The following is a 17,071-nucleotide window of genomic DNA, read 5'->3' on the forward strand; positions in this document are numbered from 1 at the left end:
GTTTGCTTATCAACTATCAATACACTATACAAGAGAACAATAAAATAAAAACACAGAAGCCTGCTCATGTTACTAAGTTATCTCTGATGAATCCAAGAAAGCAAAAAAAATGAGTGCCATTATATTTAATGTTGATTATTTAGAGTTTCTATCTGTTTTGCTTAACTTCAGGAAGGCCTAACATTTATATTTATCTAGTCATTCACTCTCTGAAGATAAAATGTAAAATAATATGCCTGCCAAAACACTGATTAAAAAAAGTTTTATTAGCAAGTTATCTGCAGAAATCTGGTTTACAATATCAAATGTGAAAACTACAAAATGAGTAGTTAACCAATCCCCCCCCCGTGACAAAAGCCCAAACTAACCCCTCCAAAATCAATCAACAAGCATTGATCTGTATATAGATTTCAAAATGAGGTAACTGGCATTTATTATTTCATTTGATCCTCAACAACCCTGTGAAAGAAATAATAAAGCATTCTTATCACCCCCATTTTACAGATAACGATACTGAGGCTGAGAGAGAGGGGCTCTATTTTGATGAAAGCAATAAAAATACTCAGAAATTATTAGATAGCAAGACATGGCATTAATGTTATCTATTCATGTACTAACAATATCTTTGTGTTTGCATAGGTGCACATGTGCTTTAAAACTTTTCAAAGTGCTTTTATTATCTACATGGTATCATTTGGCCCAGACAACATTCTTCCAAAGTAGGAGGGCAGATATTACTTCTTCCCTTCCAGCTTGACAGCCATAATCCTATGACTCATTTGACAGAGGAGGAAAAGATGTGAAGAAGTAACTTGCTCAAAGTCACAAAAGCTAGTTAAAATGATAATCAGGACTAAATTTAGATATCCAAAATCCTGAATTCTTCCACTAGGTCTTGTGTTTATATAAAGTTCTAATTTGCCCATGGCACTAAAGAATAACATGACTCACAAAAATAACCCATACTTTTACTCTCTCAAAAATCATGTATCTGTACTACAATAACGGAGCCAATTTACGGGTTATTAACCCTGGCCAAGACAATTTCCTAAGATAATCTAGGAATAATTTACTAAAATTTATATAGGGTTTTAAGGTTTACAAAACACTTTATTCACAACAACCCTGTGAGGTAGGTAGTACAAGTATCATTATTTCCATTTTCTTTTATGAGGAAATTGAGGCTGAGTAAGGGTAAGTGAATTGCTCATAGCCATACTACTACTGTGAGTCTGTGCCTTTAGTCACATGGTTAGTATGTCACCATGGGTTCAGCTAGTCAAGAGTCCACACTCAATTTCAGCCTTCTAACTCCAACATTCTTGTCATCATACAATGCTGCCTCCCATATATAGAAAAGGAATCGGCAAAATTGTGGGAAAGCTGCAATTTCAAAATCATTAAGCTAACTACCAGGTTAGTCTGGTAGCTAGAAGTTATACAGCACCACTTCCTACTTACTGATATTGTTTCTAGGTAATCAAGGAAGCTACATTAAATTTAACTATCCCAGTAGCACCCAGGATACCCTTAAGCTGATTGGAAATAAAACCAACCCTTACGTGATTTTATGCCAGATTGTTATACAGAAGGAAAAAAATCACCTGTGCACAAAGATGATTGTGGTGACAGTGGGGCTGATGACTATCCAAAGTTCAACTACCAAAGTTATAAGGTAATTATAAAGAGAGTTGTTGTACCAAGTCCTAAATAACAGAAATGAGCTTCCAAATCATCTAGTTCCTGGCTTTGTACAAATTAAATTCCAAAGAATATACCAAAATAAAGTACAGTCAAAGCAAAAACACAACATGCTGACTCATAAACTCTTAACTCCAGATTACTAGAGTTGCATGGATAACCACAAAATCATCTGTATTTGCCTTTCAAACACATTATGTGATTTCTGCAGAGACACTTCACTTAGTAATTTTATTTTACTTAGGCCAACATTGAAATGAACCAGAATTATGAAAAACTAACACAGGTCTCAGAGGGTGGCTGGCTGGGGTATCTGCTGACTTGTGAGGGAAAACACGCTAAGAGTAAACATGTGCTATAACTAATTCAGGTACATAATACTATCAAGTGATGTAGGGAGTACATGATAATAACAGGAAAAGGTAGTTAGCCAAGAAATATGCCAACGTAAGCATCAAGTACTGGAATAGAAAAGAACAAACTGAAAATTGGTTATAATTAAGCTGGTATATCACATGAAAGAATGGTACAGGAACAGAAACATAGAAAGAGAAAAAACATTGATCTCAGCACCTCAACATTTTTGGCAAACACCAGCATGTTAATTCTCCCAATACCTCCCTGAGGTAGATGTATTAATTCTTTTTTACCTTCTATGTTTACTAAGGGAACAGGCTTAAGAAGCAAAAGCTCACAACGTTTTATTTTTTAAATCTTTTGTGGTAAAGTGCATAGGTACTACTATATTATTAAATTAAAAGAATTAAACGATATGCTTCAAAGCCATAGAAACAAAATGAGTTCAATGGCATGCTTCTGATGTCCTAAAATCCATGTCTGCTGCCTAACAATCTCACTTGCCATTCACTATATGGATCATAACAGTTTGAGACTTGCAGACTGTTTCTGGAAAAGCATTAAAAAATATCCTTCAAGTCTTGTATCTATAACATTACTCCCCACCCCAAAGGCAACCTTCCATGGGAAAGTTACTTGGTTCAATATCAAAATGATGTACCTTTTATTCCAATTCTTTGGAATCACATTTTCTCTCTTAAATTGCCCTTTAATCTAAAACAAAAGAAGCTAAGATGTGATGGTACCAACAAAATATCTGGATTCAATGATTATTAATTAAAAAAAAAACAGCTTCCTGAAGCGTTTTTTAAAAAGAATATACCAGAACACTAAATTCTTACATGAGTATTTAGTCATTAGTGAGAAAATCACAAAAGCTTTCCACTGAAATATCTGTAATGGTCATGCATTGGGAAAAGTAAATTTATGAATATCTAAGTGAAGGAAGATAGTTATTTATTTTAATGGGACATATTTCTGAACCTGTTCTGCCCCAAGTTCTGCCACATAGATCGCTCCAGTCTTCCTATCAACGTCCACAAGATGGGGTGACACTTGGCTGGCTAGCTGGACTGTGCTTACCACAACACAGTCTCCAATGTTCCCTATAGGCGGTGCAGATAATAGAATGAGTCTGTTGATATTCAACTGGGCAACAATGAGGTATTTCTCATCAGGAGTAAACCTACAAAAGAACAATACAAGAAATGTATCCTAAATGTATGTGAAATGTTCTAAATGTGACAACCATTTTAACAAGACTGTAACTTCAGAACAAAGGTTATTTACACATTGGTACCCCCAACAGCACTCAGCCCAGTGACAAGTACACACCAGACACATCCATGAAGATACACAGGTTAATTTACTATTTAAAGGAAGAGAATGAAAAGCTAATTTGGCAACACTCAATAGACAAAGTCTTAGAATTAGTCCTTTACAAGTGAGTGAAACTGGAGGTGTCAGTCAGTGGTCCAAACATCTCAGCCTACAGATCCTGCCTCCAGAGACCTAGAAGAAAGCTGACGAGGCATCTCTTCTCACACCAGTGTTTACTGGCTGCACATTTAGGAGCCTGATGCTTGTCTTTGCCTTGGGTTTGATATGCCATGCCATGGCTAGTCCTCTGACTGTTCTTTTCTCTCTCATCCTTCATAATCTTCATTTTTTCTGCTTTTTTTCTTTGCTTGCAAATTTTAACATTAAACAGATTCTTAACAGTGTACACAGCTCTTCCAGAGGAATGGCACTACAAATCTAATAGCTTTAAAAATCTCTCTTTGAATATTACCTGACAGAATAAGGACTATCTTCTTTGAAACAATCACTCCATGATCCCAACCACTCCCCTGTATTTTTATCAAATACTTGGATTCTTTTGTTTCCTCTGTCAGCAACCCATACCTAGGAATCAATTAAATGGTTATTAGTAAGGATCTACATTGAAAACATTTTTTTCAAACACATGGTTTATTGTATACAACTGAACTACTATATAATAACATAAAACATTAAGTATTTCACTAAAAAAAAGTAGCTCATTTTTCTACTAAAAGGTCAGTTAGAAAAAAAAAGTCAATGAGACAAGTAGCCCCACATTGGACCCATTATTTCACAGATAACTCTATATGCTTGGCAGCTAAATCATTTTGATTATAATTTGTGACAATCCGCCAGCTGGTACAGTCCAGTCTCTATAAAGAATAAATGTCAGAGACTCAGAAGAAAGTTACTTTAATTGCAGCACTGTGATAATATACTGTGGTTGACTCATTTGCTTGGAAAACCCATATTTATTCAATGTCAACAGATATTTAAAAAAAAACACATGGTGAGCATAAGTAGGCACAGAATATTACCAACTCCAAAGTGTGCTTATAAAGTGACATAAAAGGCAGCAACAAAGACTTACAACTGGGAAGTGGGGGAGCAAGCTAACATGCATAAAAACAAAACAAAACACAATGCTATATTACACTGACCTCCATAGCCTCCATGGGTATTTATTTGTAGAAGATGAAAAGGAATTTTTCAGAGAATAGGTAGCCATGGATGGGCTGGGACTCATTCTGGTGGTGAGAATGGCCAGATGGCTGAGCTCACCTATCTAGTATTAGAGTGAATCCCTGACAATTCCTATGTCAAGAGATTCAGCTTGGCCAGTCAAGTGAGCTTCCAGGGCTGGATGAGTGACCACCATTACCAATCTTGTCTAGAACGAGTAACAAAACTGCACACTACAGAAGAGAGGATATTAAGGCTCAGGCTTGAAATCTCTCAATCTCCTTTAATCATGAGGGATTCTAAATTGAGAACACATTTTCTTCAAGTCTATCTGTGACAAAGATCATAATCACTTACAGACCTAAAGCTTAATAGCACTTTTCAGTTTGCCAAGTGCTTTACAAAACACATCTCATTTGAGCCTCGAAATGATCCTGAGGTAGTGATTAGTGACACTATACAGAAGAGGACACTGAGGTTCACAAAGAGGAAACTGATTTGTCCATGGTGGCACACCTAGTATTAGAGAGGTATTCAAAGCCAAGTCTCACATGACTTCAAAACCAGCATTTTTTTCTGCTACAAAAATGAATTAATCTTTGAATTGTTGAAAAGTTTTTCAACTACATTTTAGAATACTTAAAGTATGGGTAATATGATTTTTTAAAACAATGAAGTATTTTCTTATCTCTTAAGTCCTTACATATTTAACGTTTCAAGTAAATGTGTACTTAGATATAGGCAGAAAAATGTTTTTACCCGACCAGTTGAATCAACTGTTATACTATGTGGAATGTTGAATTGACCTGGACCTGTTCCATTTTCCCCACGAATCCACTGCATCACAAAATCTAGATAAAAGAAAATATTAGATCACATATAGTCAAATTTATAGAACAACGAAAGAAGTATCCCTTCAAATAATCACAACACAGAATCTCTCATGTAAAAGGTCTATGGTTACACAGTTGAGTCAAAAAATATCATACGAAAGGCATATGGCTATATAGTTAAGAGTCAAAAAAACTACATCAAAGCCTCAAGTCTGAAGGAATTATTTATTATACTCTTTCTTTTCCTAAATCATCTGCTCTCCCATACCCCCCCCCAAGCTGACTTAATTTTCCATCCTCCTTCTTATACTTCCTCTTTCATTAAGCACCAATTATCAGCACAGGGAATAAAAAACACAAACAAAACAACTGCCCTCCTCAAGGAGGGCATACTGGTGGCATAAGAGATAAGGAGACACAAAATGTTCCCTAGAAAACTGAGGTAACCTATCAGGGAAAACTTAACAGATCAAGGGACACCTGCCATGGGGAAGGAGTTCATTCCAAGAACGGGATATAACTTATATAAAACACACAATGATGGGAGTGGTAAGTTTGAAGAATCACTAGCCCAGTTTGGCTCAAAAGCAGAGTTCGTGAAACATGGCTATAAACGTAGGTGGGAGCCAGATACCAAAAGGCCTTAATGCCAGACTAATGCCTATACGAAACATCACCAATAGCATCACTCTTCTAGTCTGCCCTGCTAGCTTTGAAATCACCTGTAACACTCTTCTCTCCTTGAGCTCTCATATTTGATTTGTCTTCATATTTTGTTATGGATTAAATGATCTCCTCTTCGACAGATCTCCAAGCCTCTCCCCTGTGTTTCACTCCTACTTTACCAACTCCCTATAGGACATTTCAAAAACTTTCCCCCCAAACAATCCCTCTTCCTAATTTTCCACAATCTGCTGGTCACTGAGATGGACGACCTTAGAGTGATCCTCAAATGTTTACTCTCCTTCACTAAACAACTAGTCAAGTCCTCCCTTCTACTAACCACCTATCCAAACCCTCCCCACTTTTTCAAGGCTCAGTTCCAGTCCCGCTTTCTTTATGAAGTCTTCCTTACTGAGCCTGCCTACACTTAATCTAATCTTTCCCTTCTTTACTCTCCTACACAGAGTAATCCCAAAGTCTTAGTGGAGTTTTAAGCGCTAAGATTTTGGAATACCCTGCATTATTTAAGTCGGTACCATAGTTTAGTACTTAAATAGTTCTCCAATTGTTTGAGTATTAGCCATACCTTCCCACCTGCATTATAATTGTTTACTCCTATTAGAATCAAATAAATGATTAATTCTTAGACTCAAATTTAAGCCTCTTTATCCTTATTTTTTTTTCTTATGGTCACCCAGTCACTTTTTCAGCTCCCTAAACTCACTGTGACTCCTATACAAACTTCACTTTACTGACCTACTCTTCTGAGGTTAAGGAATGACTCATTAACAAAATCATACCATATGCCAGCATTTTCCATACAATATATCCAAATGCCATGTGCATAGCCTCCTAGAATAGTGGTCTCCTAACTTTTTTGATCATATAGACCTTTATCAGTAAAGTTTTTTTGACCATGCACCCCAATATATGAATATTTACTTATTTTCGTGTGTGAGAGAGTGAGAGAGAGAGAGAGAGAGAGAGAGAGAGAAGAGAGAGAGAGAAGGAGGAGGAGGAGGAGGAGAGAGAGAGAGAGAGGGGGGGGGGAGGGAGATTAGCTGTGCTAAGGCAAAGATGAACTACTTCTCTCTAACGTCAACAGGGAGCCACTGGAGACACGGTCAGGAATATCAATGTGGCAGCTGTATATGGGTGTAGTACAGGCAAGAGGAGATGAGGGCCCAAATGAATATGATAGCTATGAGTGAAGAGGAGTGGATATATTTGAGATGCTGAGATGATCGCCTGTAAGGAGTGTAGGAAGGTAAGGAATAGAAGATGACCCATTAAGTTGAGAACTTGAGTGAATGAATAGAAACAGAGAAGTTCCAAAAAGGGGTAGATTTTTTGGGGAAAATAATGCAACAAGATGTGTGATGTGGATCACAGTCCAGCCACTCCTAGCCATCCTATGCACAATGCACTCTGTCCCACTAATACCACCACTAGAAATGGTAAGACAGGATTCATCAGCCTCTGAGCACGCTTTGTCACAGTTCCAAGAAGACTGAGGTGGGCTGGGGTACTGAACATGTAAGTCCAGAAGGGTCAATTCCACCTGTGCAGTTGCCGGTACAGTGGTCCCAGGTAGGTTATGTGTCCTGAAGAGTATGTGCCCTGAGCAGAAGGGTAGAGTTTGGGAATCCGTATAATCACTGGAGTGTGTATGGCGGACAAGGGGAAATACTGCAGTGTTAGAAACAAGTCACCTGGCCAGCACAGCAAGTATTTTCTGTGATCCATCTTCCCGTAAACTAATTGGTCACCTTTGGATCACACCATGGCTCCCTATGGTTATAAGCCTTAACTTAAGACCACTCTTCTAGATGACTCTAACACCAAAATGAGGTGTTATACCTTGGGTCAATTTAAGCAGCCTGTTATTCAGTCCTCCATCTCCATCCACAAGGTAAATTTCTCCAGTGTCTTCCACATATATCTCTGCTGGGTTATCAAACTGGATTGGATTTATACTACTCCCTTTTTTGCCTGGGGTACCCAGAACTTGAATGAGGTCACCAAAGGAGTTGTATTTTTTCACTGTATGTCCGTAGGATCCTGCATTTAAAATAAGTACTTTTCACAAATAAAACTCTTAGACAAATGTTTAAATAGATTGTGCATTAAATTAAAAAAAAAAACTGAGGAAAAAAATCACAAAAGACTGGGAAGGGATGGATAATGAGGTACTGTATTCTGATATGCACTATTATCTAAATTGTTACTATATAAAATCTCAATTGTTTGAGGTTGATTTGGACTCTCCGATTTTTTAAAATGACATTTCTTTCTATACTGGACCTTCTAGACTGACTTGATTAATGTTGATTATTTTAGAATAGAGATTTTCTGTTAGTAATGCTACTAAATTACTGGAACCAAATAAATGTGATCTTTTGGACCTATTCTGACATCACATAACCATTTATAATTAAGGGATTTAAGTACTGATGGAGGGATAACTTTGGAAAGACCATTAGTTTGTAACTTCAACTTCTTTTTAATATCCAAGTTTTTGTAGGCCCCTAGAGGGCTATAATTTCTATAATACAAATATACTATTTTTTCTTTTAGTACTCATAATTCAACTCTTTTTAAAGCAAGAATAAATGTTCTAAAATTACCAGTGTCTTAACTTTTTATTTAGACAGTTGTTTCCATGTAAGATTTTCTTGAAAGCAAAGGCATGAAACTTATCTCTTTTGAAGAATTATCCTAGAGAAAACTAATGGAAAGCAATATGGAGGTTCAAAACTAACTAAATTTATAATATGAAATGTCACAAAAGTAACAAATTACATAACATGAATTTAAAGTAACCTGAATCAATGTCTAGGTGTCTTCTAAAAAATAACTAAAAGTTAAGCACAGTATGGTAGAGTGGAAAGGGCATGGTTCTCTTGGACTCAAGTCAGTCCAAATCCTGCCTTGGACACTAAAAGGGCATGTGGCTTTTGGGCAAGTCACTCATCATCCTGTGGTTTCAGCTTCCTAATCTGTAAAACGGGGAGGCTGGACCAGTTGGGCTCTAAAAGTCAGTCCCTTCAACCTCCAGATGCTATTGTTTGGAGTCTTGATTAGTGAGAATAATTCCAAAGGCTGAACCACAAGATGTTTGGACAGGGCAAGAAGAATTACTATAAAGTACTGAGTACATTATTATAAAGAAATACAAAAAGGGAAAGAATCTCATTTTAAAAAATAAAATAATGCTGATTAATAGCCAGCTTTCTGACTACTGCACTGATTTTCTTTCAGGTTGAGGAAACTAGGAAAAACTTTAACACATCTGTGGTTAGGGAAAAAAAAACACAATGAAAGAAGAAAGAAAATTTGTCTTGTTTCCATATGTGGGATTTAGTGGAATGTTATAAAACAGAATCAGAGGATGAACCGTGTTGAAAGTACAAGTTCTTTATCAATGAGAGCTTGAAGAAGAGGGACAGGTCAAATCTCCCTACAATTAACTCAGAGACAGTATTGGTTTTACAACTGTCCTAGGGTGCCCTCATAGCAAACGGTCAAAAAAAAAAAAAAGAGTCCTCAATTGAAACTTTGAGATCTTCTGGTGCAACAATATTTACTGTATGTAGGACTTGTTTTTAAGGTTTTATCAATTCTAAAATTATTAGGTCTAAAAAAAAAATCCCAAAACCTTTAATAAGTGACATTTTCATTAAAGGACACAGAAACTAGATATCTCATTAAAGAGACAAGTAGGTAATAAAGTTAAGAGGCTGAACCTGAAAGTTGGGAAGGTCTGAGTCCAAACCTAGCATCAGATACTTACTGGCCATGTATGACCCCAGGCAATCCTTAACCTCTACCTCAGTTTCCTTAACTGTAAAATGGGGATAACAGTATCTGCCTCTAAGGGTTGTTGTGAAGACTGAATGAGTTAATATTTGTAAAGTGCTTCTCACAGTGCCTGGCTCATGGTAGATCCCTAAATGCTATCATTACTAATGGTGTTGTTACTGTTATTAAGATCCAGTCAAGCAGAGAGCAGAATATGATTCAAATTATATACTAACAAGTATTATGCTACAAGGTTTTTACTCTACTAGTATAAAATAAAATCTAGATTTACAAATCAGATAAGTTAGGGGAGAATTCATTTTTAAAAAGGAAACTTTCCTCAGTTTTCCTAAGGCATTTAACATTTTACTTGATAAATAACTCTTTAATTCAAAATTCAAATTAAAACTTAAAAATTGTGCAAGTATACACAAGTCATAAATCAGGTAAATGTCACCACCTAAAATAGGAGAATTTTTAATTTGTTATGTTTAAAAATGTCAAATAAATTCAATGGAATGTGATATGTACAAACAAGCTAAAATCATAACTCATTCTACAAGAATGAATTTGGAAGATGGATTTGGAAAAAGGGGCATATCTGATACAATACTGACTAGAAATTGTCACTTTCATTTTAATTTAAACTGAGGAAACTAGTTTATGAATTTCTGGACCACAGAAACTATGCATCTCTCAAATATATATCTCCTTTGTAAAGTTTTTAATAAATTCAAGGCCACTGCTATTCCCCAAGTCCTGGGTCACCAATTCAAATGTCTTTTTCCCCCTCCGTATCTGAATCTGAACATGTTGCTGATAAACCTAGTTTTCCCATTTTGTTGGTATACTTGGTAGAAACAAATGTATAGAATCACTAACGATGCCACTGGGGTTACAGAAATTTTTACACCAATTATTATATTACATCTCCTTTTTTGAGTAAGCATGTTAACAAAAAAAATTTAATTTTGCTAGTGGTAGTCTTAGTACAAACTGTCTTGAAAAAATAGCTATTTGGGGTCAATTAGAGAAGAGAGAAAACCACATTCCACTTGTGTTTCCTGTTCTTTCTTAATAAAGGGGCCCAGATTTCTGCAGTGTATGTGTATATACCTAGATAGATAGATATAATCTATATCTGTCTATATTTTTTCCCAACACAGAAAAACAAATTACAATTTAAAAATTCATGCACACATTTAGTAACCAGAATTGTCTTTTAAAACAATAACATTCTAGCATTAAATGCAAAAGAATGATATCATAGGCTGAAAAAAACTGAAGCAAGTTGGGAACACAAAATGTAACCAAACTAGGTTATCTTTTCCCTCTCTGGCTCATTTTAAAGAATTCTTTGTCGTATTAATAGCAAGCTTGGGAATCACACTAGTAATTACAATTACTCAATCTGCACATGCTGTAGTATAACCAAATATGTTTCACTGCCTCTTCCTGTAGGCAAATGACAGGGACAAGCCCAAAGTTCAAATACCCTACAAAGAAGAAAACTAGGCCTTCTACCATAAATAGATCTCCTCCATGGTACTGACCAAAATGGAGACAGATTCAGTCTATCTGGGCTACTCAGTCATCAAAGCCAAAGTTATCCTGACCCAGCCCAGTTCAGTGATTCTCTGTGCTGGGCCACCAAGGACGATGGGTAATTGCTGGCTTCAGTATGTTAAGAGTGACCAATAAGCCTACAGATGTTGCCATTGCTTATATCCTGTACTGGATTTTGAAGACGGAAAGAAATTTCTAAGTTTTCTTAGACTTGAAAAATCGACCATTTGAGGAAATCAGCTTTCAAAAAATGAAGCACAACAAAGAAAATAATGGGAGAAGACATTAAGTTCTTCCATCATAATTTATTAGATGTTACTACACATACCACTTCCTACATCCGTGATCCAGACTGATTGTTCATATTGGGTACTGGCTGCAAAGATACCATGAGGTGTGTCAACAGTGTCATTCCAGGCTCGTAGGAAATATCCATCCTCTGTGAACACTAATACCTTTGGTATGTTATCCCCTCTCTAAAGGTATACAAAAACATCTGCTTAGACAAGACCAGGTTTAAGCAAATACAATCCTTACTGTGGTAGAGTAAAATAAAATGTAAGCTTAACTGGGAAACCTACAAAAAGCTTAAACAAAACACCACCCCCAAACCTAACATAGTTGTTAACCTGTAAACTCACACCCAAAATAAAATCTTTGGCACTTTCATACTGGTTTAATGCTATGTAATTAAAGCAATATACAATTTAAACTCCAATAAGATCTTAAAGAAACATTATAAATATATCATAAGTGTTACTGGTTAAGAACTGTAGAGAGAAAACATGGCATTGTAGTCAGAGGAACAGATAGTCTTAGAAGTAGAAAACAGTTCCAGTCCAGCCACTGATATATACTGGCTGTGTAACCAAGGGAATATCACTTAACATCTCAGTTCTTCCAGTCAACCCTTTCCATCATCATATCTTACTCCCTGCCACATATTGTTTGATCCAGGGATATTAGTCTTCTTACTATTCCAAACAATCAACATTTATTAAGCACTTATGTGTTAGGTACTGTTCCACAAACAAGACATGCTCTCAGATCTGAGCATTTTCTCTTGCTATTTCCCAGGCCCCGAATGCTCTTCCTCATCTCCACTTCCTGGCTTCCCTCAAGTTCCAACTAAAATCCCACCTACTATAGGAACTTTTCCAACCCCTGTTAATTCCAATATCTTCCCCGTTAGCTATTTTCTAATTATCTTGTGTGCAGTTTATTTGCACATATTTGTTTGCTTATTGCCTCCCCCACTTAATCATGACCTTCTCAAGGGCAATAGCTGTCTTTAGCTTCTTTTTGTATTCGCAGCTCTTAATATAGCGCCTGATACATAGCAGCCACTTAGATGCCTATAGACTGACAATAAAGAATCCCAAAACTCAAAGATTTATAAAGATGTTATCAGTTTTCAAAGATAAAGAAAATTTCCTCATCGTATGTTCTCTACACTGCTGAAAACATAAATTTAAAAAACAAAACAAAACACTGACAGTTAAAAAAATCATATTATTCCCTATGGAGGGAAAAAGTCCCATTTTTTACTTACCTGTGCTACATAAACCAATCCGTGAAGGGAGTCTACTGCAACACAAAATGTTGTACCAGTGAAGTACTCTGGATACTTAGGCCAGCCTACATCTAAACGGTAAAGAGGTTTCTCTGTTCTCCAGGAAACAACAAAAGCAAAGCTTCCTAAGCCCTTAAACAAAAACATGAAAAACAGAATTAATTCCATTCTAAAGTAAAAGAAGTTGTTTTAAGAATAACTAGATTCTCCAAGGTTTTAGCGAGCTTCATTTTTCTCCATAGGCATTCATACAGAATAGCAGTCAGTAAATTATAAGGAATCACTTCATCAGGTTAAAGTAGTTGTTCTTAACCTGGAGACTGCGGAACAGGACATCTTATTTTATTTTTAAATTATTTTTAGTTATCAATATTCACTTCCTTAAGATTTTGAGTTTTAGAAATACAGGAAATGGGGTACAGAAGTCTATCCTCTACAGGAAAACAGAAGGGGAAGGGATTAAGAGAAGGGAGGGGGGAGAGATAGAAGAGAAGGCAGAACAGGGGAAGGGGTATTCAGAATGCATGCCATCTTGGGGTGGGGGGAGGGGTGAGAAATTTGGAACTCAAAAACTTGTGGAAGTGAATATTGAAAACTAAAAATAAATAAATTTATATTAAAAAAAAAGATTTTGAGTTTTAAATTTTCTCCCCCTACTACCTCTTCCCCTTCCTCCTCTTCAAGGCGGCATGCAATTTGATATAGGCTCTACATATACATTCACATTAAACATATTTTCACATTAGTCATGGTGTAAAGAATTAGAAGTCAGCCTGTTCATCATTTCTTACAGCACAATAGTATTCCATTACATTCATATGCCACAACTTGTTCAGTTATTCCCCAATTGATGGGCATCCTCTTAATTTCCACTTCTTTGCCACCACAAAAAGAGCTGCTATGAATATTTTTGTACATGTGGGTCCTTTTCCCATCTGTATGATCTCTTTGGGATATAGCCCTAGAAGTGCTATTGCTGGGTCAAAGGGTATGCACATTTTTATGGCCCTTTGGGCATAGTTCCAAATTGCTCTCCAAAATGGTTGGATCATTTCACAACTCCAACAATGCATTAGTGTTCCAATTTTCCCACATCTTCTCTGACATTTATCATTTTCCTGTTTTGTAGCGTTGGCCAATCTGATAGGTGTGATGCGGTACCTCAGAGTTGTTTTGATTTGTATTTCTCTAATCCACAGTGATTTAAAGTATTTTTTCATATGACTATAGATGGCTTTAATTTCATTTGAGAACTGCCTGTTCATATCCTTTGACCATTTATCAATCGGGGAATGATTTATGTTCTTATAAATTTGGCTTAATTCTCTAAATATTTTAGAAATAAGGCCCTTATTGGACAGCCTGGTTGTAAAAATTCTTTCCCAATTTTCTACTTTCCTTCTAATCTTGGTTACATTGGCTTTGTTTGTGCAAAAACTTTTCAATTTCATGTAATCAAAGTTATCCATTTTGCATTTTGTAATGTTCTCTATCTCCTGTTTGGTCATGAATTCTTCTGTTCTCCACAAATCTGATAGGTAACTATTCCTTGCTCTCCCAATCTGCTTACAGTATCAGCCTTTATATCTAAATTATAAACCCATTTTGACTTTACTTTGTTGTATGGTGTGAGATTTTGATCTATGCCTAGTTTCTGCCATACTCTTTTCCAGTTTTCCCAGCAGTTTTTTTCAAAGAGTGAGTTCTTATCCCAGAAGCTGGAGTCTTTGGGTTTATCAAATAATAGATTACTATAGTCACTGACTACTGTGTCTTGCATACTTAATCTATTCCACTGATCCACCATTCTATTTCTTAGCCAGTACCAAGCAGCTTTGATGATTGCTGCTTTATTACATAATTTAAGTTCTGGAATAGCTAGGCCACCTTCCCCTGCATTTCTTTTCATTAGTTCCCTTGATATTCTAGACCCTTTGTTACTCCAAATGAATCTTGTTAATATTTTTTCTAACTCTATAAAACAAGTTTTTGGTAGTTTGATTGGTATGGCACTTAATAGAATTGTCATTGTTATTATATTAGCTTGGCCTACCCATGAGCAACTGATGTTTTTCCACCTGTTTAGATCTGACTTTATTTGTGTGAAAAGTGTTTTGTAATTGTGTTCGTATAGTTCCTGGCTTTGTTGGTAATACATAGGAATGCCCATGATTTATGTGGGTTTATTTTATATCCTGCAACTAGCCTAAAGTTGTTTATTATTTCAAGTAGTTTTTTACTTGATTCTCTAAGTACACCATCACATCATCTGCAAAGAATGACAGTTTTATTTCTTCTTTGCTCATTCTAATTCCTTCAATTTCTTTTTCTTCTCTTACTGCTAAAGTTAACATTTCTAGTACAATATTGAATTAACAGTGGTGATAATGGATCTTACTGGAAATGCTTCTAGCTTGTCCCCATTACATATAAAGCTTGCTGAAGGTTTTAGGTAGATGCTACTTATCATTTTAAGGAAGACTCCATTTACACCTATGCTTTCTAGTATTTTTAATAGGAATGGGTGATGTATTTTTTCAAAAGCTTCTCCTGCATCTATTGAGATAATCAGATTATTTGTTAGTTTTGTTTTTGATATGGTCAATTACGCTGACAGTTTTCCTAATACTGAACCAGAAATGCATTCCCAGGGAACCTTAAATAGATTTTAGAGGCTTTGTAAATTTGGATGGGGGGGGAGGGTACAAAGTTCTACCTTTACTTTCACTAGCCTGTAACTGAAGTTTATTTCAATTATTCATTTATTAGTGTAGGCAATAAACCACAGTAGCATTAGTGGTCATTTTAGCAGTTGTTCATTATTCAGTCATTTCAGTCACATCCTACACTTTGTGACCCCATTTCGGGTTTTCTTGGCAAAGACACCTGAGTGCTTTGCCATTTCCTTCTCCAACTCATTTTATAGATGAGGGAGCTGGGAAAAATAGGGTTAAGTGACTTGCGCAGAGTGCCTAGGGCCAAATCTGAATTCTGGAAGATGTCTTTCTGACTCCAGGCCCAGCACTCTATTCACTGCACCATCGAGAAATAAGTGATTTTCTCATTCTAGTATTGCAGGTAAGTAAAAATACGGTAAATTTTCACTACCGTTTTGAAATAGCTGTACCACACATTATTCTCTAATAGTCTGATAACTGTATTTGTAATTCTGTGTATTTGTCTATGCATTTAAAAACCTTACTGTAGGACTTCCAGAGAGGTCCACGACACAAATATGATTACAAACTCCCAAGTTAAAGAACAAGAATCCAGAACTTGGGGAGCAGTACAGCTATGCTTACTTTATTTGACCTGAGGAGCACAAAAGGACCTTTATTGGCTTCATGTGTAAAACGGAGCTTATTTTGGGGGAGGGGGTGCTGTGGTGTTCTGAAGGACCTAATCCCCGCTGGTTCCTATTAGGTGCCAGCCACCCATTCACATACCTCCCTAAAGGTGAATCCTCCCTCCCCACCAGACTCACCGGCGACCTGCAGAAGCGGGAATGGAAAACCAGAAAGGCCAGGAAAAAGGTGGCGGTCCCCACGCAGATCCAGAGCCTGGCCATGAGCGCAGCTCGGTGGGGGAAGGAACAGGAACGCGGTTACGATAACGGGTAGTCGCAACGGATGACAACTGAGTGGGAGGCGGCTCCAAAGGACTTCAGCGGGTCAAGAAAGAGAGGCTCCTCGCACCCCCGTGACAGGAAGGGAAGGAAGCGGAGGAAACTTTTGAGCCGCAAGGAGGCAGAGAACACCTCACCATCAGCCTCTCCACTTAACCACGGCTCCAAACTGCCTTCCAAACAAGCAAGTCACGCGACCCAGCAGGTGGTGGGATCAGGTGACTATCCGGCTCCACCCCTTCTTGCTGTTCCGAGCAGGGGCTTTCCCGGGTCCTCGCTGGGGGTGCCCTGGATTCTGCCTTCACTGCGCTCTCCTTCTATACTGCTCAGCTTGTAGTGGAAAATCAGGCAGATCACTAGCAAATCTGGACGATAAAGCGGGCAACGCCTAGAATTCACGTAGGCAGACGCAAGGGAAAAATTAAAATCCCGACCTAATTCTTTGTG

General features: G+C 37.0%; 1 protein-coding gene across 2 annotated transcripts; it reads right to left on the reverse strand.

Annotated features, from left to right (window-relative positions):
• Positions 1-245: 245 nt before the first annotated feature.
• On the reverse strand, positions 246-16,849 carry NHLRC3 (NHL repeat containing 3). Of its 2 annotated transcripts, XM_020969946.2 has the most exons (7): positions 16,484-16,847; positions 12,979-13,131; positions 11,755-11,902; positions 7,920-8,120; positions 5,323-5,414; positions 3,851-3,963; positions 246-3,244 (listed from the first exon to the last, which is right to left on the reverse strand). In XM_020969946.2, exons 1-7 carry the CDS (start codon positions 16,565-16,567, stop codon positions 3,016-3,018), a joined length of 1,020 nt encoding a protein of 339 aa, XP_020825605.1. In that variant the 5' UTR covers positions 16,568-16,847; the 3' UTR covers positions 246-3,015. The 2 variants fall into 2 exon arrangements, with proteins under 2 accessions (XP_020825605.1, XP_020825606.1); XM_020969947.2 differs by lacking the exon at positions 7,920-8,120 and having other exon boundaries at positions 16,484-16,849.
• Between the last annotated feature and the right edge of the window lie 222 nt (positions 16,850-17,071).

This window comes from Phascolarctos cinereus, unplaced genomic scaffold (genome assembly GCF_003287225.1).
Source record: "Phascolarctos cinereus isolate Bilbo 61053 unplaced genomic scaffold, phaCin_HiC Scaffold_726;HRSCAF=1367, whole genome shotgun sequence".
Taxonomy (NCBI): Eukaryota; Metazoa; Chordata; class Mammalia; order Diprotodontia; family Phascolarctidae; genus Phascolarctos; species Phascolarctos cinereus.

Coding starts and splice junctions, on each gene's coding strand:
- NHLRC3 (XM_020969946.2), bottom strand. CDS start 16,567: ATGGCCAGGCTCTGGATCTGCGTGGGGACCGCCACCTTTTTCCTGGCC. Junction 8,121..11,754: donor GATCACGGATGTAGGAAGTG/GTATGTGTAGTA, acceptor TTTTAAATGCAG/GATCCTACGGACATACAGTG. Junction 3,245..3,850: donor GATAGTCCTTATTCTGTCAG/GTAATATTCAAA, acceptor GTTCTTTTGTAG/GTTTACTCCTGATGAGAAAT.